The 27196-nt window shown below is 44.8% G+C and overlaps 1 protein-coding gene across 1 annotated transcript; it reads right to left on the reverse strand.

The window, feature by feature from the left end:
* Window positions 1-451: 451 nt before the first annotated feature.
* Mcur1 (mitochondrial calcium uniporter regulator 1) lies at window positions 452-27196 on the reverse strand. Its single transcript, XM_036188274.1, has 9 exons — window positions 26706-27196; window positions 16346-16465; window positions 13879-13982; window positions 13261-13362; window positions 11710-11751; window positions 10818-10889; window positions 7945-7998; window positions 5097-5211; window positions 452-3794 (listed from the first exon to the last, which is right to left on the reverse strand). The coding sequence occupies exons 1-9, from the start codon at window positions 27049-27051 to the stop codon at window positions 3739-3741; spliced, it is 1011 nt and encodes a 336-aa protein (XP_036044167.1). The 5' UTR covers window positions 27052-27196; the 3' UTR covers window positions 452-3738.

A 27196-nucleotide genomic window follows, 5' to 3' on the forward strand; every position in this document is an offset into this window, starting at 1 on the left:
TGTCTTAACGTGGATGAAAGATTTCTGGCTGGAGAAGAATGAGTCTTGCTGGCTCTCATGACACTCCATTTTCCCACATTCCCAAACACTTCCTTTGAGTGCCTCTGGGGCAGCCATTCCTGACTCCAGGACAGCCTGGAGAGTCCCACCCAGGAAGAGCATTTCTAGTGGAAATCTGTTTGCTGCTCCCCAGTGCTAGCTCCAGAGCCATTCTTTGTGGATTCTTCAAAGGGGAGCTCTCTGGTCACTGTGATGCCCACAGAAGACCCTCAGTAGTGTACAAGCAGGTCTGAGACTCTGTCCATCAGGACAAGGTGAGGCACAGAGGAGCAAACCCCAATGGCTGCACTACTGCTTCCCACAGCTCCGGTGATAATTTAATCCCATGTAGTAACTTCGCCATTTCCCCTCACAGAGGGAGTCAAAACAAGTTACACAAAGATGCTAAAAATTCTTTCAAATAAAAATTTATTTTGCAAATCAGACATTCACTTTCAAATATAGTTTCTCTGTAAATCCAATTTTTTTTAGGTATTGTATTTACTTGTAATTCACTAGAGGCAATTGAATGGTATCATTTTACAATGGGTAGTATTATTAGTTTAGATGCAGTTGTTTCAGATAGAAGGTATATTCTGTTTCATACATTGAGTCTGAACCAGAAAGTTCTATTAGCCACACAAGCATAAATCTTTTATCTTAGATAATAAAATATATTCACTCCATACAATAATAAAAAATAATAGAATATTTGCTGAAGTAATAAAAGGTTTACAACATGATCTGGGTTGTCATTGAAGGAATGTAAGTACAAATCTGTAAAAAGATGTTTTCTGAATACAATTCCAATAAGGCTGAACATTTCCAAGTATCTTACATACATAAAGAATAAATTATTTCTGGTTAACACATTTTTGCATTAGGACCATAAAAGCTGTAACAATTTTGATTACCTTAAAGTCCCAAGTTTTCTAGAGTTGGCTCTGCCAGTTCTGGCACATGGCATACAAAAGTTGGAGAAGGGAAATGCTCATAGTAGTGACAGGGATAATTAGCAGGCAGACCGGCCTGGGGTGGAGGGGGACAAGGACAATCAAAGGGAAGAAGATGCCAAGACATTGGACAGGCCAGCCCAAGCACAGGCTTGTTGCGGCTCAGGCTCCCGGTGCTTAAAGCGTTCTGAGAGATCCCAGCAAGACTTCTGCTCTGAGTCAGGTCTTTCTTCATGAATGTGACTTTCTACCTGAGGTGCTGGGCATATGTGAAGGAAAAATCATGTCGCCAGATGTTAAGCAAGAAAAGCAGTACAGAAATCAAAGCACACGTCTCCAGTAAAGAGCCCCAAAGGGGTTTTGCATACAAATGCAGGAAAGGGGTGAAACTGCCAGAGGGTGGCAGACATGCTGACTAAAGCCTATCATCTCAGCACTCGGGAGGCTGAGGCAGGACGATAGAACATTGAAGGCCTGTGGTTTGGTCCCTAGCAAGTACCACAGGAAAAAAAGAGGGGACAGAAACCACAGTACCCAGCAGAAGGCAGAGGAACACTTTAAGAACTGGACTCTTCTACCCCATGTAGCTACTGTTAAATGTCCCCACAGGCCTGACCCATGGTCTCTGCCTGGAAACCTGCCAGACATTTCCTAAGGGCTCCGAAGCCTCAGTGAGGAAAGTTCAGTTAGTGTCTGGTCACAGCACCCACACACTGAATGTTCAAGGCGGCGACAGGGAGGATGCTTATTTATAGCTCAATGCTTTTTAACTTTATTAGGAAATAGGGGAACCTAGTCCTGAACTCTCCTAACCTTCAGATACGCATGGCACCCACACTCTCAATGACAGCACCATTTCTAAGGCCAAATAAGACTGTCATGTGCGGTAAAGAAACAAAATCTAGAGCAAAATTAAAGATGACACAGCCTGGCAAGCCCAGGAGTGCTGTGGAATACTTTAAGCAGACACACAGATGTGTTCCTTAAAGAATACTTGATCAGGAAACGTACCCTCTGTGAAATATAACTGCATACCGGGCTTTTTCCTCCGAAAGAGATAAGAGCATCTGGGCTTGGAGCCCTTGCTCTGAAGCTGTGCTACCAGGAAGCAGTTAACTGGTCTAACTGGGACGGTTCATGGAGGCCTGCAGTGTGTAAGGGGACTGCAGGATGGGCAGGCTTTGGGGACTCTTCCGAAATAGGGGGAGAATACATCAACAAAGTATTTTATTAAGTGGATAAGACCCTTTTTGTTGTCTACTTGAAAAGGATAGACTTCTATTTCACCTTGATACTGTTCTAGTACAAAAACACTTGATTTCCATATTATGTGGGGCTCGGAGTCTTTTTATGCAAATGTTTTCTAAAGAGGCAAGGACTTAATGATTTCTAAAACTTGGAAATTACATCCAAGGAACAAAAGGTGGTTTTTATTTTTAGCAATGTGGTTGGAACAGTGACAAGGGGTGTTTTATTCCACAAATCTGATGGTGCAGTCTCTTGGGGTTTCTGCATTGTGCACCAGCTTGTGCATTTGTGCCTGTGTGGGGAAAGCCAGGAAGGGTTCCTTGGTGTCACTGCTTGCTGAATGCTCACTCTCATCCATCCGCCAACAGCTTAACCTGGAGGAGAGTGTGTCTCTCCAGAATAACCTTGCTGCTCATTCTAAATACAGAGGAAAGGTGGATGTGAGGGTGTCTTCAGGCACAAAGAAATCAATGCACGTGAGACCAATGGCGAGCATGGCGGCCCCCTCACTGGGCAAGTGACAACCTGAGCTGCTGCTCACAGGCACACGTGCACTCATCTAAAAACCATGTACACTATCCAGATAGCCCACAGGAAGAAAGTGCAGTGTGTCATTTTATAAAAAACAGGTGGACAACCAGAAGGAAGTTCACTCGAAACCACAAACTGAAGCAGGCTTTCGTTCCAAGAATTCTAAGTTTTTTAGGTAGGTAATGCCTGGAGTGTGGTGTTAAACTCCCACATCATGAGGGGAAGTAAGAGGATGGCGAGGGAGGAAGGCTAGCATTCTGGAAGGTTAAGAGGCTGGGCATGGTGGTCTTGACTAGGGACTGTGAGTTCAAGGCTAGCCTGGGCTGAATAGCATGACCTTGTCTCACAATCAGAACACATGAGTGGCAGCAGTTAGAATTACAAAGCTCCATTAGGTCCCAGACTTCCAGCTGCAAGGCACATTAACAACAACCAGGCGATGTTATAATGGAAAGCAAAGACAAAGGCCCGGAAGGTGGTCCAGCATCACTAACGCTGCAGCGGCTGCAGCAGAGGGAGGCTGCGAAGGGAGCGCCTGGTGATGAGGCAGAGAAGAGCTGGTATTCTGGGTTGAATTCCAATGATTCTTCCGATTTACATGAGTTCCCCAGTTCTCCACATTACAGACTATTTCAAGCTGTAGAGGATGACACTAGTATTTGTTTTTATCATATACTGCAGGTTAGACCAAGTCCATTGGTTTGGCTGAATGGAGTCTTGAAAGCGTGGTCCACACTGCTCAGTCAAAAAGCCAACTAAAGAGAGGAGATCTGAAAAATAATCACAGAAATCCCGACTTCTTCTCGTTGGCTATAGATCCACAGTTTGCACAGAAATAAGTAATATGCATGAAGTCAAATTAGGATTAAAACTTGAAACAAGAAAAAAAGGTGGGGTGGGGTAGGTGAGATAACAATCTGGTACTCTTAAGGCAAAATCATGGAAATTTCTTTAAAGAGACATTTTCTTATATCCACAGGCGATAGAATCCCAGAGCTACTGTTAGGCACGTAAACACAGACCCTGCAAGAAAAGAACCAAGAGTACCGTTAGCCCCTTGTCACTCTCAGGGATTTTCTTTTGTACTGTACCAGATGTGAGCAGCCCCTCAGAGGGCTGAGTGAGGAGGGGAGTGAGGACGGACGGCTACCCGCACTTCTTCACTCTTGTGCTAGTCAAGACCTGGAAACAGTGTACCAAAGGCTTGCAATCCAGGAAACACTGTTTGTTAAAGAACGAGTCTCCACCTGGCAGCCAGCATCTTCCTGGTACAAACGTGTCCAGAGTCAGGAAACCCTTCCAATGCAAGTCAGAATCACAGCAACTATAGGATCAAAGTGAATTCGTGTGTGCTATGCACTGCCATATAAGGAGCAAGATTTCACTACTAATACTGCTATAACTTTAAAATACTTGATTAATCTGAATCATCAGAATTGACTTGAAATAGTGATTTTAAAAAAATATTTATTTTTTTATTGTGTGAGAATGAGTGTTTTGCCTGCATGTATATATATGCAACATGTACATGCCTGGTGCCCATGGAGTCCAGAAGAAGGCATCAGATCCCCTGCAACTGAAGTTACAGGCAGTTATGAGCTGCCATGTGGGTGCTAGGAATTGAACCCAGGTCCTTTGCATGAGCAAACAGTGATGTTAAGCACTGAGCCATCTCTTCAGCCCCCTAGTGACTTTTTTTTGATGCCAAAATATTCCTTCTTTGGCTTAAGAATTACAAAAGCAAAAATAACTTCTTTACAAGATTGTCCTGTGGCTGGAGAGATGGCTCAGTGAGCGCAAGCTGGGTCTGAGTCTCTAGAATCCATATAAAAAGTGTGCATGCCAATAACCCCAGCTCTGGGTGGGGGTGGGAGGGTAGATGGGGAGCGTAGGCTGCCAGAGAGAGAACAAGGGAGAGAGTGACAAAGTAGGGAAGCCATGTCATCCATGTCATCCTCTGTCCTCTTCGGGTACACACGTGGACACTCCCTTCAAAGTGTCGCCAATGAAGTAAGATGGTCACAATCAAGGGCCTTCCATTCTATTTATAAGCAATTCCCTGTACTGAACTTCACCAAAATCCCTAAACCATAGGGAAAGGATAGCATCCTATCAAATCTAAGGTCCCATCAATTAGAAAGTACAGAGGAATCTTTATTCCTAAGGAAGAAAATGCACTTTAAAGGAGGCACTCCATCTACTGGAAACTGCAGGATATGCTGCAACCAAAGGACGATAAAACAGCAGAGACGGGCGTCAACGGCATGTGCTGCTGCCCCCGACTGTTCTATGCCGTTTGAAATGCTTGGGTGTGAAGCATCTCACCTGCTAAGTATTTGATCGTGTCAAGCTTGTGTGCCTCCAGCAGAGTCTTGAGGCCAGCCACCTCGGTTTCTATCTTCCTGTCTGTCTGGGTCAGGGCTCTGTCTTGCTGGGCATGCTTTGAACGCAAAGAGGTTGAAAACGTTAGAGTCTGTGGGTGCTGTTCTGTTCCCTGTTGCTCTGACGCAGAGCTCTTTTTCAGCAGGGTGCAGTCCTGGATTGAGAGCTGGAGCTGGGTTTAGTCTAGGCTCTGCTATCCTCAGGCCACACTGCACTGTCCAGGCCTTTCATGTCTCCTGTCTCAGTTTCAATCTGTTTGGAAAAAAGGATTAGAAAGAGAACAAACCAACAACCTACCACTAGTCTTGCCTCCAGAAGAGCTATTGAGAAAGTCAAAGACAATTATCTATATGGCAGTTTTTGAAACCAGACTGCTTTACATGCTGTGGCATTATGCGACCAGCCTGCTCTTGTTGGAGTGATGTCTAGTTCCTGTCTGGCCCCTGCAGCGGACACCGGCAAAAAAGTTCTGCTGAGAGACGACCATGGCCTTAGACCTAACAGCAACAATGCCAACTCAATACTATTTCTAGCCACATCTTTTCAGGCTGTCTTCTCTCACAGGCCAACACCAAGTGTTTTATTAACACAAAGCTCAGCTACCAGGGGTTGATTTATGTCCTTTTCCAAACATAAGACAAGTCCAGACTACACATTTAACCCTCAGTGGGCAATGACTGGCTGTCATACTAATGCATAAAAACACTGAGAATATTCTACTGAAAATCCAAGGATAAGTAGTTTTTTTCTGTCCTTCCTTCCTTCCTTCCTCCCCCCTTCCCCCTCTTTCCTTCCTCCCTCCCTCCCTTCCTCCCTTCCTTCCCTCCCTCCCTCTCCTTCCTTCCTTCCTCCCTTCCTTCCCTCCCTCCCTTCCTTCCCTCCCTCCCTCCTTCCTTCCTCCCTTCCTTCCCTCCCCCTCCTTCCTTCCTCCCTTCCTTCCCTCCCTCCCCCTCCTTCCTTCCCTCCCTTCCTTCCCTCCCTCCCCCTCCTTCCTTCCCTCCCTCCCTCCCCCTCCTTCCTCCCTCCCTCCCTTCCTTCCTTCCTTCCTTCCCTCCCTCCCTCCCTCCTTCCTTCCTTTCCTCCCTCCCTTCCTTCCCTCCTTTCATTTTTGGTTTTTCAAGACAGGCTTTTGGAATTCCCCTATAGACCAGGCTGGTCTCAAACTCACAGAGCTCCTCTGCCTGTCAAGTAGTTTCTTACCAACATCAATGCGGGTAAATAATAAGGAAATGAAGCCATTCCAGAGAAAGACCCTTCTATCCCATGGAAGGTCCTGCAGCACAGGTCCCAGGCAACACAATATGGATGTCTCCTTAGCTTATAAGCTACACTTAGGCCACTCTACTGCTAAGCTATGTATGTATGTAATATATACAGAAATACAGAGAGAGAGCGCACGCGCGCGCACGAGAGAGAGGGAGAGAGGGAGAGAGGGAGAGAGGGAGAGAGGGAGAGAGAGAGAGAGAGAGAGAGAGAGAGAAAGAGAGAGAGAGAACAATTAATCCATGCCTTAAATTAAGAATATAAGTAGTGTTTTATATTTTGTCATTTGTCAATCACTGAGACTTAAATGTTCATATTATTTGTCAATTACTGAGACTTAACATTTATAAACATGATTTTGTTTTGTTAAGTCTAAAAGTCCTAAGGTATTGAACTTCTGGGTATCTACCCCAAAGAATCCAGAGCTTGTCACATTTTACACAGCAGCCAAGTGACACGAGGAACCCAAGTATGCATCAACAGATGAATGGATGAGATGTGGTAATAACAGAATGGCTCTGTCTTAAAGAGGGAGCCTGTGTGTGCAGCAACATGGGCAGACCACGGCACTCCACTCACTGGAGCCGGTTAGCTGTGGGAAGACAGATATGCCCTGACTCCACTTACACAAGGTTGTCTACAAGAGCAGACACACAGAGAGCAGAGAGGTGGTTGCTGGGGCTGGGAGGAGGGGTAGAGAACTAGGGTTTAAGAGACACAGCTTTGGGGGGCCAGAGAGACAGCTCAGGTGTGGAGGTGTGTGCTTGTCATTCCAGGGCCGAGAAGCGGACAGGTGGATCCTGGGGCTCACTCGCTGGCCAGCCTAGCCAGTCACTGAGCTCCAGCTTCAGAGAGAGACCTCGTCTCGAAACAGACAAGGGACAGCTATGCAGGCAGACACTTGATATTGACCTCTGATCCCTAGCGGTGCACACACAGTTGTGCACCCCTCCCCAGAAAAAAACAGTTTCAGTTTTGCAGAAGAAATGGCTCAGTAGTTAAGAGCACATGCTGTTCTTCCAAAGGACTGGAGTTTGGTTCCCAGCACCCAGGTTGGATGGCTTACAACTTCCAGGGATCTAACCACCTCTTCTGGCTTCTACAGGCACTTTGCACTTATATACACATACCCATAAACAGACACTAGAGAACCCCCTCCCCCCACATACACACACAATTAAAGCAAATCTTCAATACATGCCATTGAATTATACACATAAAATCCTCTTTTTTTTTTGGTTTTTCGAGACAGGGTTTCTCTGTGTAGCTTTGCGCCTTTCCTGGAACTCACTTGGTAGCCCAGGCTGGCCTTGAACTCACAGAGATCCGCCTGCCTCTGCCTCTCGAGTGCTGGCACCACCACCCGGCAACAGTGATAACTCTTACATACATTTTAGCACAATGAAAAAGAAGCCCACGCTAAACGTGCACATCCTCCTATAACACATCCGACGATGGTTAATGGCAAAGCCACGCGTGGGGAGAGGCAAGAGGGACAGGAAGACAGTAAGGCCGGCTCAGTCCTTACCAGGGACACCATTTCTGTCCTCAGCTGCAGCATCTTCTTCTCATTCAGTGAATACTGAAACAAACATGAAACACGGTTAGTCCAGGCACTGGCTCTCTGTGGCTGTCAACCTTCCGTGCTCACTGCTTCCCTGCATCACTGCGGCCCGCAGCTCTTGCTTTGCCGCTGAGCCTTCTTCTTTATACCCACACTGGTTGTGCCAGCTGCTTTTGATGTCAACTTGAAACAAGCTAGAGTCGTTTGGGAAGACAGTACCTTAGTTGAGAAAGCAGCCCACCAGACTGACCTTGGGGCACTTTCTTGATCTGATGTGGGAGGGCCCAGCTCACTAGGCTGGTGCTCGGGGAGCTCTAAGCAGGCCGGACAAGGCAGGAAGTAGCACTCCTCCATGGCCTCCAGGTCTCTGCCCTGACTTGCCTGGATGATGGACTGCACGCTGTAAGCTGAAATAAACCCGTTCTTCCCCACGTTGCTTTTGGGGAAGTGTTTGCTACAGCAACAGAAAGAGAACCAAGACACTTGGATGTGTGGTCCCTTTCCACTTCTCTTGCTGTTTCTCGTTTTATCTCTTGCTATGATATCGCTCGGTCCTGCCCACTGTTAGAACAGCTTATTTTGGGTCCCACTTAGATGGGTGCTGATCAAAATGCTTTTGAGGTTTGGAGGGTTAAAAAAGGGGAGGGGCACCAGTTTAATTTAGGAACAATGCTCCCATAAGTACAAGCATGACAGACATCACTGACAGAGGAATGACAGGAACAACGTATTAGGAAAACCTAGTTCAAGAAATGATTCTGTAACAAGATATACCGTTGTTATAAAGCATAACATCAATGCAAGAAATCAGCAACACATCACCAACTGTCTTAACAACAGTGACCAAAAGAACCCCGCTGTGGGAAACCACATGTAGCCCAGTGTTTCTGAAGGCCTTTAGCCATTAATGGTAGTAGAAAGACTTAGTATAGTTCTATTGACAATAAAATAAAAATCAGACATGTTTCCATAATAACAAGCATTAGTATTTAGTTGAGCAAACGGGAACTGTAGTTTAAATGAACATTCTAAAGACAACATTGTCAACAGGAAAAATGGTAATGTCTTAAAGTACCTAGAAAAATTCCTAACTATTAAATATTCTTTTCAAACTACCGAAGCAATAGAATGTAGTAACACAGTGGTCAGAAGTCAAAATGCGCCCCCAAACTCCGGAATCCTATACTAAGGACCAGCCTGGTGACTCGGGACCCTGTTACATAAACTAGGATGGTTTCAGATTCATGCCATTCATCATATTACCACCAGAGGGCAGAGTGGAGCTGCATGGTCTGAACACCTTTAAGCTCACAGCATTAACAAATCCACAGGGAAAGAAAGGCCTACATCTTGACACTGTCACGATTATTAAAATGACACTTCTCTGGCCCTATCTCCTGGAACTTCAGAACATCAGTATTCTATATTGCTATGGAAATTGGCTGTAAATATCACCACAGCTGATTTTTGCTGGCTGTGTTGGGTATCAAACTCAGGGCTTCACACATGCTAAGTAAGTTGCAACCTCAGCCCTAATTTAAATTTGAAATTAGTATCAAGAAGAAAGTCAAGCCTCCCTCATTTGCATTAGTTCACTGTCACATATTTACTAGGTACCATGCAGTCCGGCCTGGTGCTTCAGAGGACCAAAGCTGACTTCCTCACTCAGCAAATCCTATACACTCACAGGTTTTCATCTATATTCACACCCTGCAGCTCCCAGTCTCTGAGATATATTTCTTTCCAGCTTGGTGATGCATAAGCACACCATTATCTTACTAAACCAAGTGAATTGCAGCAAAACCTAGCTGTCAAGGAGCTCACAGACGGCTTCCATATGCTGGAGACTGGATCTTTGTGACCGAAAAGTTTCCTAAGATTTTAAAGACAGGCGATGGACTCAGCAATTATTTTGCATAACAAAGCTCAGTGTAACCATCGAAATCCAACAGCAGCTCCAGATACAATTATGCACTTGTCTGAGTTCCAAGGTTAGCTTCATTCATCACTGGGACCCATTCTGACCGAAAACAAACTGAAAAGTGTCAGAATACAACACATGAAGGGCTGTGAAGACTCGTCTGCATGGGACTCCGTTCACACTAAGTGTGAAAATGCTCCACGTGCCACAAGGAAGAAAGTTACCTGATTATGTTACTCAAGATAAAGGAGCTGAGCAAGAAGATGGGAGAATTTAGACAGGGTTAAAAAACAAACAAACAAACAAAAAAACCATGCATGGCGGGTATTGCGGCCCAGGAGGAGCATGGGATGGGGGTACTATGTCTGGCTCAGTGGTATCACACTAGAAAGTGGGGGACCCAGAGTCTGAGTCTCAGAACTGCTAAGAATATAAAAAATAAAAACCCACCAGAGCAACCCAAATACGTTCATTGACACCCACAACTACTCATAGTATTTAAAACACGATACAGAAATACACTTCGCCAAAGTTCTATGTTAGAATTTAACATAATAACAATATTACTTATGTCAGAAAATCAGGAGCTTTTGAAAAATTAGGGACTGTGGGGATTAAATCAGTACTAAATAGATTAAGATTGAGTTTAATTTTCTTACTAACATCTATATAACATATAATCTACTATGTTTGAAATAAAATATTCAAATTCAACTTGAACTTTTTAATTTAAAGGATACTTTTGGGCCAAATTTAAGTCTGATCTAAAATGTAATTAAAATTTAAAATAAAGTTGTGAACTCTGATAAATGGACAAGTGTCTAATGATATTTGTGCCTTGTACATAAGATTAAGACTTCAACAAGCATTCCATTCTAAGAAGAAATTAATAATTGACTTTAATCAAGGAACATACCAGTTCTTTTACTCTGCTCTTTTCTAGATTGAAGTTTAATTTGGTATCTGTCCGGACTTTGTTCACTTCATCCTGGGCAGAGGGCAGAGGACAAAGAGAATGAAGAAGCCAGTGTAAGAAATCCGAACCTCCTGAGGGCTTAAACTGGGGACTGCCTGCTGTCTGTCCCAAGGGAGCCAGCCCATGAGGGACATGCCAGAGGCCTTGGACACAGGGATTCAGGAGCAACCTTCTCTTCTATCAGCTCTGGGTCTGGCCCTCTCAGATATCTGCACAGATAATCCCAGCTGAGCCCAACATCAGCACGCTACCTGTTTTAACCTCAAGACTCTCCTCATGAAATCTGTGAATAAAATTCTTCAGACCATTTAAGAAACAAAGATGGACCAAAGAACAAATACTCAACTCTGCTTACAAAAAGCAGTCTCACTAAGACTCACCAAAATCTTTCTAATGCCACTGTTCTTTCCCACTTTACAGAGTGACCAGCTGCTGGGCGAGCAACTATCTAAACCCATGTGGAATCCTATAAAGCCACCCTCTGCTAGAAGGGTCTCTTTAGAGAAGTTTTGATTTACCACGACTTAGCCAGGAGTGGTGGCAGAGGTGAGCAACCCCAGCACTCAGGAAACAGAGCGAGATGGAGAGCTGATGTTACACACTGAGACCCTTTCTCAAGAAAGAAAAACACACCCCTCCTGTAACACAATTTCCTTAATGAATGTGGCCACAGACAAGGGTAACTGATATATCTCCTGATGTATGCTTTGAAATACATTCTACAAATTCACAGAGTTGAGTTCTCCAGCACATGTGCTGTATTTGTGACATTTTATCCATCAGTAAATGGATGTGATTACATACACGCCTGAGGACAGGAAAGAGAGCTTACCATCACTAGTTGTTTTAACTGATGTAGTTCAAGTTTTATTTTCTAAAAACAGTAAAGAGAAAAGAGTCAAGGACGTGTAACAGTTAGAGGAAAACCCAAAACAAACATCACCGTGAACATGTAAGCACACGTGACTATACTCAGAACACAGAACTGCCTAGGCTGGGTGTGGTGGTGCAGCCTCCGATCTCAGTGCTGGGGACACTGAGGCAGGAGGATTGCGCAATGAATCTGAGGCCAGCCTAGGCTATATATCGAGTAAAACACTAGCCTGGGCTACATAATAAGACTCTGTCGTAAATGGGGTGTTGGTTCGTTTAGTTGGCTGGGGTTTGGGTTTTCTGAGACAACCAACTAAACGAACCAACACCCCATTTATAGTCATCCTATAATACATCATGTGCACCTGGGAAGTATCCTCAACCCCTTGTGGGTCACATCAGGCAAGGAACAACCGTGGCACACCTCTGTCCTCACAGACCTCGTTTTCTTTTTAATTCCTCCTTGGTTTTTTCTTTCAACCAATTCTGCCCTCTACAAACTGAGTTCAAAGACACCCATGTGAGCTCAGCAGGTTGAGTCTTCTTCCAGGACTTCAACAGGACTGAGGATGAAAGCAGGCTGCAAAGAAGCACTTCCCTCAGCCATCCGACACCCGACACTCCAGACAGACAGAAAGTAGGCGGGGGGGGGGGGGGGGGGGGGTGGCTTGGTGGGCAAAGCACTCATCTTGAATTCTATTCCCAAATCCCATGCGAAGGTGGAAGGAGAGAGCCAGCCCCACAAGGTCACCTTCTGACCTCCACAGGCACGCTGTAGAATTCATGTGTGCACATGCACATACATGCACTGGACTCATATGCAATTAAAAAAAACAACAACAATTGGGGCTGGAGAGATGGCTCAGTGGTTAAGAGCACTTGCTGCTCTTGCAGAGGACCAGGCCTGGTTCCCAGCACCCACACAGCAGCTCACCACCATCTGTAACTCCAATTCCAGATGGTCTGACACCTACTTCTAGCCTGTGCAGAAATAGGGCAGTGCATGCAAGTGGCACACAGATACACATGCAGGGAAAACACCCATAAACATAAGCTTAAAAGGAAATACTATTTATTTATTCATCTATTTATTTTTGATAGGAAAGGAGTATTTTGTAGAACTATCTATTCTAACCCTCTAGACGGGGGGGGGGGGGGGGGGGGGGGGAGAGAACGACACAAAACCCTAATATCCACCACACTAGGATGACATGCACATCAATATAATACCACAGAGGGTGAAAACAAAAGGTTCTGTTATTGTAGGCACACTTCAAACAGAAGTCTAGAATGGGCAAAATCAGTGGAAGATTAGTCAGCCAGGGTTATTTTCCTCTCGAGAGGAGGGACTGGAAGGAGCCTGGGCAGTCTTCCCAGGGCTGGGAATCATCTTGATGTGCTGAGTAGTGCAAATCCTGAACAGATCGTGTGAGTTATTTTCTTGTGCCCTTCTAGGTGAGTGTAGTTCAGTGTCTTTACAGAGAATGTTAGAGTGGCTACGCAGTTTTACCTCATTTTCTGCTCTGAGGGCTGAAAACTCACTCTTCTCCAAGATGACCATATCTTTTTTCACGTTAGCAATCTTCGACATTATTTGCTGAAGAGTGATTTCCTAGAAAAAGAGAGAAACAAAACGCGGACTCTCGTGTGGCCTCTAAACCCACCTCTTCTCACCTCTGCCTGCTAATCCGGCTAAAAAGAAACTGGAACGGGGGTGTGTGTGTGTGTGTGTGTGTGTGTGTGTGTGTGTGTGTAAAGGGAGGACTGGTAAGAGCACCCTCTGCTCCAAAGTGGTGAGGGAATCCACAGCAAAAGCAGGTGAGTCGCAGCGTAGTGGGAAGGAGACAACACTCAGAAGGCTCTGCTGTCACCTACAGTGCTGGCCACATCCCCAGTCATGACCACGCGCTTGCCTGGAACAGTCACGTTGACACAGTGAGCGTTCAAGCACAGGCCCACAATATAGCTTCGATGAAGTACTTTTGTTATGATTTTTGCCTCTGAACTATGGTTAAAATTACCATACACCTTTCAATAGAACATCATCCAAAAGGCTACTTGAGTATTTATTACAAGTAATATCCTACGTTCAGATTTCCTATGTGCCAATCCACCCTGCCCACATTACCTGCTGCACCTTGGTGACCATATCATTGTAGACGATGTCCATGTTGGTCTCTGTGTTCTTGACCAATGCAGACACAATGATTTCTGCTTGTTGAGTGGTGAACCCTAGACAAGCACAGAAACAACCGGACTCAGAAGAAAAAACCAAGACCAAGACGTAGGAAGCACACACGTCTCTATGGAGGCCGGAATTCTGAAGAAGGAGGAAAGAATGGCATAGTGGGAGAGTGAGACATACAGGCTCTGACATGTCTGCCACTCTGAGCAGAAGGAAACACCTGAATGTGTCTCAGCGGCTGGGATCATCCGCAATCTCTATGGCCGTCCTCAGGTTCCAAACCAAGAAAAATAGAACATTTCTGCTTATCAAGACAACTTTATATGTCCCCCTTCTCATCTCTTAAATTCTAGGCTGGAAGACATTTGGTGGGAAAGGCCTGCTGTTTTCATTTGATGAGAAAAGCTGAACAAACCATTACACAGTGTCTGACCATTTTTCCAAAGCCCATTATGTACATTATTGCATTTAATACCCAAAAGGAAAGGAACTTTGGGATTCTTTTTATGTCTGTGGTACAGACGGGCAGACCCACAGAAGCTGAGGAGATAAGGCTTCCACAGCTACCCAGCAACCAGGGTGTCTGCCTGCCCACCAGAGGCCGCTGAGCTCCCCCAACACCAATGTGTATAACGGGGTAAATATACTCAGTGAAGGAAACACAGACATGTTTATTTCAAAGGCATATTCTATGTTAACTCAAAAGTTGGTTTTGAGAATATATGTGCCATATAATGGAGAACTGTAGTCAGCATATTTCTCTGGATATTAATTATAAAATGATATTCTGTGTTCCAAGTGTACTTTCAGTGAACAGCATTTGTGTCATGGCAACCTTTCTGGTCTATGTGTGAGAGTGTGTGTGTATGTGGGATTAGGGGGTGATAGTTGAGGGTCTTCCTCAATCACTCCCCACTTTTTAATTTATTTGCTTGTTTGTTTATTTAGAGGTAGGGTCTCTCACTGGACCTGGAGCTTGCTGACTCAGGTGAATGGGCTGGCCAGCAAGCTCTGTGGATCACTCTGTCTCCCCTCCCAGTGCTGGGATTACAGGCATGTCTTTATGCCCGGCTGTTTACATGGGCGCTGGGATCTGAACTCAGGTCCTGTACTGGCCAGTTTTTGTCAGTGGTTAAGAGAACGTGCTGCTCTTCCGGAGGGTCTGAGTTTGGTACAAAGTACCCTTTTTGGTCAGCTTACAACTATCTGTAACTCCAGTTCTGATACCCCTTTCTGGCTTCTCAAGACACCTTCCCCACATACGTTTAAAAAAAAACACACACACACACACACAAAAACAAAAAAAACCAAACCACAATCCCAAACAGAAGAAGAGATGGTTCAGAGCTTAAAGGTGCTTGGTGTCAAGACTGTAGACATGAAGTCTGTCCCCAGAACTCACTTGGTGGAAGAACCAGCTCCTGCAAGCTGTCATCTGACCTACTCAACCACAATAAATATACATAAAAACCAAATAAAATACCCCAAACCCAAACACCCAAAATATAAAACAAAAAACACCAATAAACCCCCAAGAAGCCAAAATGTACTGTCTTTTCAATAGAGAAAAACTGTTAAGAAAAGTCTCCGTTGTGTTGATAAAGAAAAAAAAAATGCTTAACCCTTAAACAGGGTCGAGGGAACAGTTTGACTCACAGGGTGCTTACCTAGCAGGCACTGTGCTCCATTCCCCAGCCCTGCACAAACTGTGCATGGTGGTACATGTCTGTAATCCCAAGGAGAGGCTGGAGGATCAGAAGTTCAAAGTCACCTTCAGCTATACAGTAAGTTTGAGGCCAGCCTGAGCTATATAAGTGTCTTTCTCAAAAAAGACCTCAAGCCAAAAATAAAATAAAATAAAATAAAGTGAACTTAAAAAGAGGCTAAGTATCTGTCACCGTCAGCTCCAGCTGCCAATCCCACACACCTGGGAAGAGGAAGCAAGCTTCACTGAAGAACTGCCTCCATGACCCATGGGCATGTCTAGGGGGTGGGGGGGATCTTTTTTAATTGCTAATTGATCTTAGAGGGCCAAGCCCACTGTGGGCTGTGCCATCCCTGGACAAGTGGGATGAGCTACTGAAGAAAGCATGCTGAGCCAGGCAGCGGAGTAGGTCAGTAAGCAGCCTTCCTCTGGGGTCTCAAGTTCAGTTCCTACTGAGTTCCTGCCATACTTCCTATCCTCAATGATGGACTGTAATATGTAAGCCAAATAAACCCTTTCCTGCCCCAACTTGCTTTTGGTCACAGTGCTTACCATAGCAACAGAAAGCAAATTAGAACACCAACCAAAAGTTTCCTGAAGGCTGAAAAGTCGAAAGAGAAATACCGGGAAGGAAGCACACACAAGAAGTCCCCATGAGCTGTGCTAATCCAGGGCGCAGGCGCAGCTGATGGCTGCGGGACTTACCATTTGCTTCAAGTAAGCACACCAGAGCGTGGGTGTCAAAGTAGAGCTTCCGACTCACAGAAGAGGGTAAGTTCCCCTTTCTGTGCTCTAGCTGCCGGCACCCAGCAGACAGGCTTAGCTCTAGAAGGGAAGAGAAAGGAAGCCAAGATCAGTTAGCAAGAAACAAAAGTCATTTGATGCTACAGGTTATGTTTCAACACCTCAGAAACCTGTCTCATTTTTTACAGGGCCAGAATGCACACATATGATGCAACCTGTTTCATGCATAAAATTCAGTTGTTTCTTGTATATTTAAGAGTAGGCACTTATCCCCGCAGTCAACTTTCTCCATCCTGGTCAGAACTGGACCCTTCAAACAGTACTCCATCTTGTCTTGTCCCTACTGTCTCAAACAGGGTCTTACTCCACAGGCCAGACTGACCTAGAACAAACTACCTGGCCCAAACTGGCCTCAGACTCACAGTCACACCACTGCCTCATCAGCCTCCCATGTCTTGGGATTGCAGGCTTGAACCATCACACTCACCCCTCTCCCCACTCTCCATCATGCCTTAGACACCCAGAAATCTATTCTGTCCTACTGTCTGCCCACTCTGTAGACTTCAGGGGCATGGAGTCATACAACGTGGTCTTGGCATTATGGTCAATGGTCATCCACACTGCAGAACGTGCCAGCATTTTATTTCTGCATCACTGAATAGTCTTGGACTGCACAGCTGTCCCTCACTGTGTGCTGTTTACACCTCCTGGATCTCATGGATAGTATTGCACTGCACAGCTGTCCCTCACTGTGTGCTGTTTACACCTCCTGGATCTCATGGATAGTATTGCACTGCACAGCTGTCCCTCACTGTGTGCTGTTTACACCTCCTGGATCTCATGGATAGTATTGCACTGCACAGCTGTCCCTCACTGTGTGTTTACACCTCCTGGATCTCATGGATAGTATTCCATCCACTGCACAGCTGTCCCTCACTGTGTGCTGTTTACACCTCCTGGATCTCATGGATAGTATTCCATCCACTGCACAGCTGTCCCTCACTGTGTGCTGTTTACACCTCCTGGATCTCATGGATAGTCTTGCACTGCACAGCTGTCCCTCACTGTGTGTTTACACCTCCTGGATCTCATGGATAGTATTGCCCTCACAGCTATCCCACACTGAACAATGTGTACTGTTTACACTTTATGGCTCTCATGAATGATCCTGTGGCCACTGCTTCAGTTCCCTGGAGAATGTCCCTGGGAACGGAGCTGTAGGGTCATATGGTAACCATTTAAGGAATTGCCAGATTTTTTCCAAAGTGGCATCACCATTTTACTTGTTTGCCCATAGCCAAAAGGCTCCCAATTTCTCCACATCCTCACTAATACTTAGGATGTTTGTTTTATAAATTATAACCACCCTAGGGGTACAACCAGTACCATGTGGCCCTCACCTGCAGTTCTCTGATATCTAACAATGTTGGTCATCTTTGCATATGCTTACTGGAAGTCTAAGAATCTTTGAAGAAATGTCTATCCAAGACCTTTGTCTACTTAAAAAAATATTTATACAGGTGTGATGGCACACACCTTTAATCTTAGCACTTGGAAGGCTGAAGCAGGAGGATTTCTGTAGGTTCAAAGCCTGGTATACAGAGAGTTCTATGACAGCCAGAGCTACATAGAGACCCTGTCAAACAAACACACAACTCAGTTGTAAGCCACCCCATGTGAGTGCTGGGAACTAAACTCACATTCTCTAGAAGAGCAGCAAATGCTCCTTTAAAAAAAAAAGTTTCTTTGTACAGCCCTGGCTGTCCTGGAATTCACTCTGTAGACCAGGCTGGCCTCGAATTTACAGACACCCACCTGCCTCTGCCTCCCGAGTGCTGGGATTAGAGGTGTGAGCTATCATGCCTAGCTTGCTCCTAACTACTGAGTCACCTCTCCAGCCTTTCTATTTCAACTGGGCTTTTACTTTTCCATTATTGAACTGAAGAGTTCTTCATATATTCTAAACACAAGTTCCTTACCAAACTATTTACAAATACTTTCTCCTATTATCAGCTAATATTTTTATTTTTATATTTTCATATTTATTTTTTATATATTTTGAACTTTTAAAAAGTTAAATTTGGATGATGCTCAAATAACCTATTCCCATTCTGCTAACTCTACTTTTGATGTCATGTGGAAGAGACTATTGCTAATCCAAGTGTATGAAGCCGTGTTTTCTTCTAAGAGGTTTCCAGTGTTAGCTCTTACACTGAGGCCAATGATCGGGGGGAGTCATGTATGGCATGAGGTAGCCTCATTGTTCTGTGTGAAGACATCTAGTTCTATCAGCACTGTTTTCTCTGTGACACTGGCCTGTCATCCTGGTTGAAAGCTGACTGTGTGTGAGGGTTCACCTCCGGACTTTCCATGTATTCAATTCCTCCAGAACATCTGTCCTCATCAGGAAATACATTTGGTTTTTATTCTGACTGTTGAGCTATTATATGTCAATTTTAGGATAAGTATGCCATTTTTTTTGTTGTTGTTGTTGTTGTCGTTGCAAAGAAGAGGGTCTGAGATTTTTGAGGCCTGCATTCTATGAATCAGAGGGGACTGTCATCTTGGTAATACAGCATTCAGATCAATAAACACGAGCCATCTTTCCACTGATTTAGGTCTTTGATTGCTCCAGTCCTGTTCTGTAGTTTTCTGAGTACTTTGTGATCTTGCACAGACTTACCCTAAGGGTTAATTAAGGTCTTTCAAACCGTCACTGGAATCAAATTGCTTCACTTTCACTTTCAGAGTGTGTACTGCGGATGCATAAACACACACCTGACTGCACTCACAGGTGCCTTGCTGGACTCTGGACTGGACTCGGGCTTTTCCTAGTAGTTCAGGGGCATCCCTGGCATTTGTACAAACAAGGTCATGCCACCTGGGAGAGAAGGAGAGCTGTACTTCTGCTTTCCAGTCTGGATGCCTGTTTCATTTTCTTACCGAACTAACTGCCCCGGCTAGAACTTCCGGAAGTGCAAGGCTAGACTCTGATCTGGGAAGGAAAGTTCAGTCTTTCTTCATCGTATCTACACGGGTTTTGAAGACCTTCTTTATCACTTAAATTCCCACTCTATGGACAGTCCACCCCCTGTCCTCACCTTTTTTGGTCTTACTATGCAGCCCAGGTTGACTCTGAACTCAAGATCTCCTGCTCCTGCCCTCCAAGTTCTGAGACCACAGATCCAACCCATCCTGTACACTTACTCCAGGTCTTCATCTGATGCAGAAAGCATGGCACACTGCAATGTTTTCCTGGCTTTCTGTGCTTCACCAACCACTCAAAGTTTAGTTTTGGTTTTAAATTAGAATACCATTTTGGGGGAAAAACTGACATGGTCTATGTAGATCTGGTTCTTCTGGAACTCTCTATGTAGACCAGGCTGGTCTTGAACTCAGATCCTCCTGCCTTGGACTCCTGGTACCACCAATTCTTTCTATTTTATTTGTGTGTGTGTGTGTGTGTGTGTGTGTGTGTGTGTGCGCGCGCGTGCGCACGCGCGCACGCAGTAAACAAGCCACAGAGATCCTCTTGACTTCCCCTCCCAATAAGGTCCAGATGCAGGCAGCCTTGCCTGGCATCTTACACAGATGCTAGGTTTTGAAGCCAGGTCCTTTTGCTTGTTCAACAAGTGCTGTTACAGCTGAGCCATTTAATTTTGTCAAGAAAGGGTGTTTAAACCTAGTCGTTTCTTATTAAAAGAAGCATTTGACACAAAAACAGGGCAAGTTAAAATAAAGACTTGGTTCAAGCTTTAGGAACACGAAAATCTTGCTACATACTGGTCTTTTCTAAATTCGGCACAGTGTGGCTGCAGTGTGGCGAATAGGAGAGAGGAATCCTTTACTAACTCAGGGATAAAAGAGTTTCTTCAGCAGGCCTCCCTCCCTCATGACCAGAAACACACTTAAGCTGATCAACCACCATTCTGGAACCTTCAAGGTAGCGTGGGTGAGGCCCCACAGATCTGATGTTTCTCTGTGGCCTTCAGCACTCATCCTGAACTACTGGCCACTTGGGAAGAGGTAGCTGTGCTCATGGTGAGATCAGGCCAAGAACAACAGATCCAATGATTGTATCCGCAATGTTTGCTGCCCAACGAAATAGGAAATGCAGGGACCTGTGCATCTGATGGTAAAAATGGGCCCTTATTGCTTTAAGAGGCTGCTTCCTTTCCCAGCTGTCATACTTTTGGCATAAACTTTGTCTATTTCCTCCACACAGGTAAAGAACAGCCTTTATCGCTCCTTTCTGTGTTCTCAAGATGGCACAGGAAGCCTTGCTACAGCACTTATTACTATAGTTCCACATCTGCATCGTCCAGTAGTCCATGTGGTCCAGAAGCAGCCAGACTCACTGTTTTCAGTTTTAGCATCCATCAGAGGGCCAGGAATAATTTCAGACTTTGTAATTAAACTATAACAACATCTAGGATCTAGACTATGATACTAGCTAGTCTGCCTATTCATGTGAGTGAATTCACGTCACCCTGGGCCTTTTCCATCACTATTCATCTCTAGTTCAGGACCAGAATGTCTAGGGCTGGGGATGAGGCTCAGTCGGTAGAGTGCTTGCCCAGTACACTTGAGGCCCTGGATTCAATGCTCGACACCATATAAAATATAAAACCAAGTGTGGTGGAACTAGCTCCTACCTTTTAAAAGGGTTCCTATGAGGAGGAGAGGGGGTTAAGAAACTTTTAGATAGAGAGCAAAGAGGAGAAAGACAGAAACACAGGATAGCTCCAGTAGGACCTGGATCAAAACCCAATGGTCCCTTCTGCCTCTTCAAAAGGGCTTTTTGTAACAATGCCGGGGCGGGGGGTGGGGGGTGGAGAGGGGCGCAAAAGACCTCCCCCTTGCTGGATCAAAGCATACTGCACAGCCAAGTGTAGACCCTTCCAAACCATGGTAACCACGCCTGGGGACAAGCTATCCCTTATGCAGCCCTGCTGTGTAAAGCAAGCTCAGATTCTCAGACCCTAAGTTCTCACTAGGAAACCTCTGTGGGTCTCTACAACACCTGATATCCTAGCATTGAGGAAAAGGCAGGAGATTCAGGAGTTCGAGGTCATCCCTGGCTATACTGGGAGTTTGAGGCCAGCCTGGGCTATGTTGAGACCCTGCCCCCAGCCCCCCCCCCAAAAAAAAGGTTTGTCCAACATAAAGCAAAGCTAGCTCGAAAACCAAAACCAGCTTTGAATGAATGAAAGTGTTCCTCCAAGGGTCCTCCTGTGATGGGGGATGTCTTTCTGTGTGCTGTGAAAGAGGGGGGCGCACGGCCCCTTTAAGAGGTGCTGCAATTCAGCCAGCAGCACTAAATATAAATGGTAAGATAAGTCAAGTATGCTTGTGACAGCACGGGTACCAGCTTCCTACATCTAGGAAGGTTTAATCCAGTTCTCAGTCACAAACTCGGACAAGGCTGAAAGCTTTACGCTTGGCTGTCACGAATCTAGAAGTGAGCAGAGTCAGCCAAGAGAGCCACATGGATCTAGAGGATCTAGGTGTAGCTTAGTAGTCTAAAGTTTGCTGGTACAGTCAAAAAAGGCTAAAAGATACATAGTAGAAGAGGTCCAGACAGAAAAACCTCTAAACAGTTTCCAGTGTGTTTAACAATGTGTGTAGGCTTAAGAAAGAAAGAAAAGGGGTATGGACAGTCATAGAAAGAGAGAAATAGTTTAAAAATAATAAGGCCTTTAAAGAGAGAAGTAAAATAATAATAATAAAAAAGAATAAGCTGCATAAAGATGAGAAATACACAGGGAGTCTGGGTCCTGTATAGTATTGTGTTGACTTTGAATGTTTTGAATGCTGACAAGCAAACAACAGCTGCTGAGGGACATGGGGTTATGGATGGACTGATAACTGGACCAACCTAGATACTTTAGGAATGCCTTAACTTTAAAAAAGAAGTCAAAAATATATTTGTCAAATGGAAATCAAAAATGCTTTCAAGTTTTGTTTCCACAGGAGACGAGAGGTTGTGGATTCCTTCAGGAATAATATATGGATCAGGTTTGATCAAGGGAGACCTCCTGAAACTTGACAGGTGATATCTATCAACAAAGGTTATAGCTGGTCTTCCCAGGACTTGGCCATTATTTCAAATTTTCTCAAGGACCCCAAAGATACTTTGTCCACAGATAGCAGCAAGTGGTTTGGAGAAAGTGACACCCATATTCCCAAGAGGTGGGTAGAATGGTATTTGGTCATTTGGTGGGTTATGGATGTTTGTCATCCTTTATAGGGGTTGTTTATTAATTGTTACTGGTATTGGCAAGGGAGGAAACTGTACAAATGAGATTACATTGAATTACATTCAGGGATCTCTTTCAAAAAAAAGGAGGAGGAATATAGGAATGATAAGATAAAAGGGTAGATTACTGAATCTACTTTAAATAGTAGGGTAGATTGCTGAATCTACTATAAACTAAAGAACAACTATAAATTCAGATCTTTTGTATTTGTAGGGACATTTGTATATTGATCCAAATTTAAGGTAATTTTTGTTACAACACTATATATGTTTCTACTCTTGTTTAAAGGATTTGTATATTAATACAAATTTAAGGTAATTTTTGTTACAATACACTGAATATATGTTTCTACTCTTGTTTAAAGGATTTGTATATTGATACAAATTTAAGGTATTTTTGTTACAATACACTGTATATATGTTTCTACTCTTGTTTAAATAATTTTTGTACATTCATACAAATTTAAGTTTATTTTTTGTTACAACATATTATATAAATGTTTCTACTCTTGTTTAAGGTATTGTACCTATGCAGTTCATTTAAAATATAAGGTAAAGTTCTAGTTTTTGAAAGCTATGATTATAAACAACTTAGGATAATCAAGAAACATAGGTTAGTAGTCATCTATAACAATCAAATTTATAGATATGTTAGGCATGTTTTCTAGATCACGAAGAGATATATTTTAGATAGATAAATGGTTTTCAAACACTTCAAAGACCTACAGAATATGACATTTAAAATGTTTTGTTAACCTAAGGGTTTTTTTTTAATGACAATGAGACACATCTGCTCCTGGCAGCACCAATTTACTTCAGAGATGATGACACTGAAGAAACTCCTTATGGGAGTTTGCTTTCATTGTGGCAAGGTTAGCCACTGGGCAAAGAAACTGTTCTTTCCTTTGACTGCTGACAATGTGCTGTGAAGACTGGACATGCAGGACCTACAAGAAAGTGACTGTTGAACTTTGCCCAAACAAGACAGGACAGTCCTTCAAATTTCCTGCTTCATTGAAAATTTTGCCAGATATTCTGGGCCTGTAGGTTGAAGATGGATGCCCCAACATTGCAAAGGAACTCTGGATGACTGTCTAGGCAGCCAAACGTCTCTATTGTTAGATAGTATTATATCCTTCTGGGGTCTTTGATGGAGTTGAGGACTAGATAGTTATAGTTGCAGTTTTCCTTAGTTATGATAGAAAGTTAGGTGTAAAACTTTGGACTAAGATAGAATAGATAATGCATTATTTTCTCTGAATATGCTAACTAAAAATGTACAGAATATTGTAAATGTAGTTCTTACTTGATAATTGTTTTTGTTGTATATAGTTTTACTATGTTAACATTAAAACCTTTCATTTTCATTTAGACAAAAAGGGGGAAATATTGTGGAATATTATTTTAAGATGTGTTAGCCAGGTGTTGGTGGTACATGCCTTTAATTCCAGCACTAAGGAGGCAGAGTTCGGCCATGAGAATCTCTGTGAGTTCAAGACCAGCCTGGTCTACAAAGTGAGTTCCAGGACAGGCTCCAAAGCTACACAGAGAAACCCTGTCTTGAAAAGCCAAAAAGGAGAAGAAAAAAAAAGGGTATATTACATTTGTTTATGCTGTGGAACATTTGTTTAACTCTATGAAGCTGTGTTACAGTGCCTGTCTAAAACACCTGATGGTCTAATAAAGAGCTGAACAGCCAATAACAAGGCAGGAGAAAGGACAGGCAGGGCTGGCAGGCAGAGAGGATAAATAGAAGAAATCTGGGAGGAGAAGAAAGAGCAAGAGAGATCAAGGAGTGATAAGAGAAGGGGACAGCCACACAGCCACCCAGCCACACAGCCCAGAGGCAAAGGGTAGATGGGATAATTTAAGAAAAGCTGGCTAAAAACAAGCCAAGCTAAGGCTGGGCATTTATAATTAAGAATAAGCCTGTGTGCTTGATTTATTTGGGAGCTGGGTGGCAGGCCCCCTCCAAAAGTCCAAAAGAGTAAAAAAACCCAAACAACAGGCAGATCACTATGCAAGCCCAGTATTTATGTTCTGGGGATCTGAACTCTGATCCTCCTGCTTCAGTATTTTATCCACTGAGCTAGATCCCAGACCCACACACCACCACTGTTAGCAAGAGCTAGCTGTGATTTGTACACTTATGTTTTTCTTTTTCTTTTTTCCAAAACAACTGGAACCAGAAATAGCAAGCTTATTTCAAGAAAGCTATCTTCTAAAAAGTAGGGAAAAGGGCTGGCCACTTCTCAGTTGGCATTCCACTCCTGCCGAGGGAAGGGAATGCCACTTCATTCTCTGTCAAAAGACAACTGTGGATACAGTAGTTCTGAATTCCTAGGGCTCACAGTAGGAAGCCAGTAACTTGAGGTGCATTAGAATGCAACACATAATTCTCCTTTCTGGAAACCTTCATCGGAGCAAAAGGATGTTAAAACCCGTAATTACAAAAGAAGTCCAAAGTTAACCTCCAAGAGAGGAGAAAGCAACTGCAAATTTTCAAGGCACAACCTCCTGAAGTGGATCTATCTATTGAGGACCTGAGACACAAAACCAAACCACCAACCCTGGGTTGAGAATAAAGGAACCAAAATGGCCATGAAAGCTTCCTACTGTCTCTGCTGTTTCCCTTTTAAAAATCCATCAATCCTCATGTCTGACTGAGGAATGCCACTAAAATGGCACCATCTTGCTAATGCAACAAGAAAGAACTCCTTCCTGAAGGAAACCGATTGGAAGGCAACAGTTTGTCAAAAGGACAGCAAGCCGGGGGTGGTAGCCTTTAACCCCAGCTCTTGGGAGGTGCAGGAGACTGCACTAAACTCGAGGCCAGCCTGGGCTACACAGTTCTGACCCTGTCTGAAAACAAAACAAAACAGTACATAGAAAGGCAAGGTGTGGAAATAAGAAGCCAGACCCACCTCCAACTCCTAGTTCCTACAAGGCTGACCTAAAGCTCACGGCTCATTTCCCTAGCTCCGTGAGAGCTGTCCTCACCCTTTTCCCCAAGAAACTCCTGAGGAGTGAGGGATAAGCGATTTAGATAGAAATAGAGAGGGGAGAGACAGAAACACCCGATAGCTTCAGGAGGGCCTGGTTCCTTACGCAGAACTTTATTCAAAAGGCTTTTTATAACAATACCAAGAGGCAGGCAAAAGACCTCCCCCTTGCTAGATACAACCCTTCCAAACACCTGGTACCTGTGGTCCAATCATCCTTTTATGCAGCCCTGCTGGGAAAGCAAGCTCAGCTCTCACTAGGAAACCTCTGTGACACCTATCTGCGTGTAAAGCGACCTTCATTCTTTCAGAACTATTTATCAGTTTCTCCCCTAGCCACAGGTATTCTTAAATTTTAGACGCAGGCAATACTCATCGAAAAATACGTGTGGGTGCGGATGGCTACTAATGGACACAGACAGGTTATCCAAGGTGTAATTATGCCACGTTTTCTGATTAGCCAGCACGATAAGATTTTATCTGCTATTTACTGGGAGCAAATTCCAGCCAGTTTACATTCAAAATCTTAAGCAATTCAGTGATGTCCCTCCCCTCCTTCAAGTACTTAAATGACACATCAGTGAAATCAGGCCACAGTCACCCAATTTAACGCACAAACGGAGGTCCTTTTCCATTCCTAAGCATACTGCCTCTCTTTTTCTCCAAAGTATTTGTCAAATTAATAAAGTTAATATGGATAAGTACATATGCATATACAAAACACACATACACATGCTGCATATCTTGCGTGAAGTAAGCTTCAGGGAAAAAAAAAATTGTTGAATTATCCCAAACAGCTAGTAAAGTGCCAGGCACAGAATGGATGACAGCGGGCCAAGAATGAATCAATACAGTTTGGAATCAAATCAAAGCGCAATACCATCCCTTCATTCCCGGATCTGCTCCCCTAAGCCCTGCCACGCCTGGGCATCCCCTTCCACAACTTTCCCCACTTCTCCCTGGCTCCAACAGGTGCGCTGCCGGGGCAGACCGGAGCATGCTGTCAGCGGGTGCCCTCCCATGCGGGCAACCTGGGTGACCTGTCTCCCGCCTGCCTCACCTCTCCGGCTGCTGGCCAGGGCGGTCACACGCCCGACGCCCAGCGGCAGACGGCCCTGCGCGTTCCTGCTGGCGCCGAGCGCAACCGCGGGGACGGCGTGTCCCGGGCGCGTGCGCTCAGCCAGCGTCCTACGCGGGGCGGTGGCGGCCAGGCGCGGGGAGGGCACGAGCAGGACGAGCAGCAGCGGGGACGCGCGGGCGGCCCGTCCGCGGAGCCTCAGCCAGCGTCGTCCGCCCGGCAGCGGGGAGACGCCGGGGCGCGCCTGGACCCCGTAGCCGAAGGGCAGGAGCCGCTGACGGCTCGGCGTGCGCTTCGGCCGCTCGCCCGCCACCGAGCCGCTGTCCATCCCCGAGCGGGTCACAGGCCCGGGCACGCAGGCATGTCGCTCCCGCGCGGTCCCGACCACGAGTCGCCGCGGGAGCGAGCGTGGGCAGCGGTGCAGACCTGCCCTTTCCTGCCCGAGGGCGGCGGGCGCGGTAGTCCGCCCTTGC

Source organism: Onychomys torridus, chromosome 5, assembly GCF_903995425.1.
Source record: "Onychomys torridus chromosome 5, mOncTor1.1, whole genome shotgun sequence".
Classification (NCBI taxonomy): Eukaryota; Metazoa; Chordata; class Mammalia; order Rodentia; family Cricetidae; genus Onychomys; species Onychomys torridus.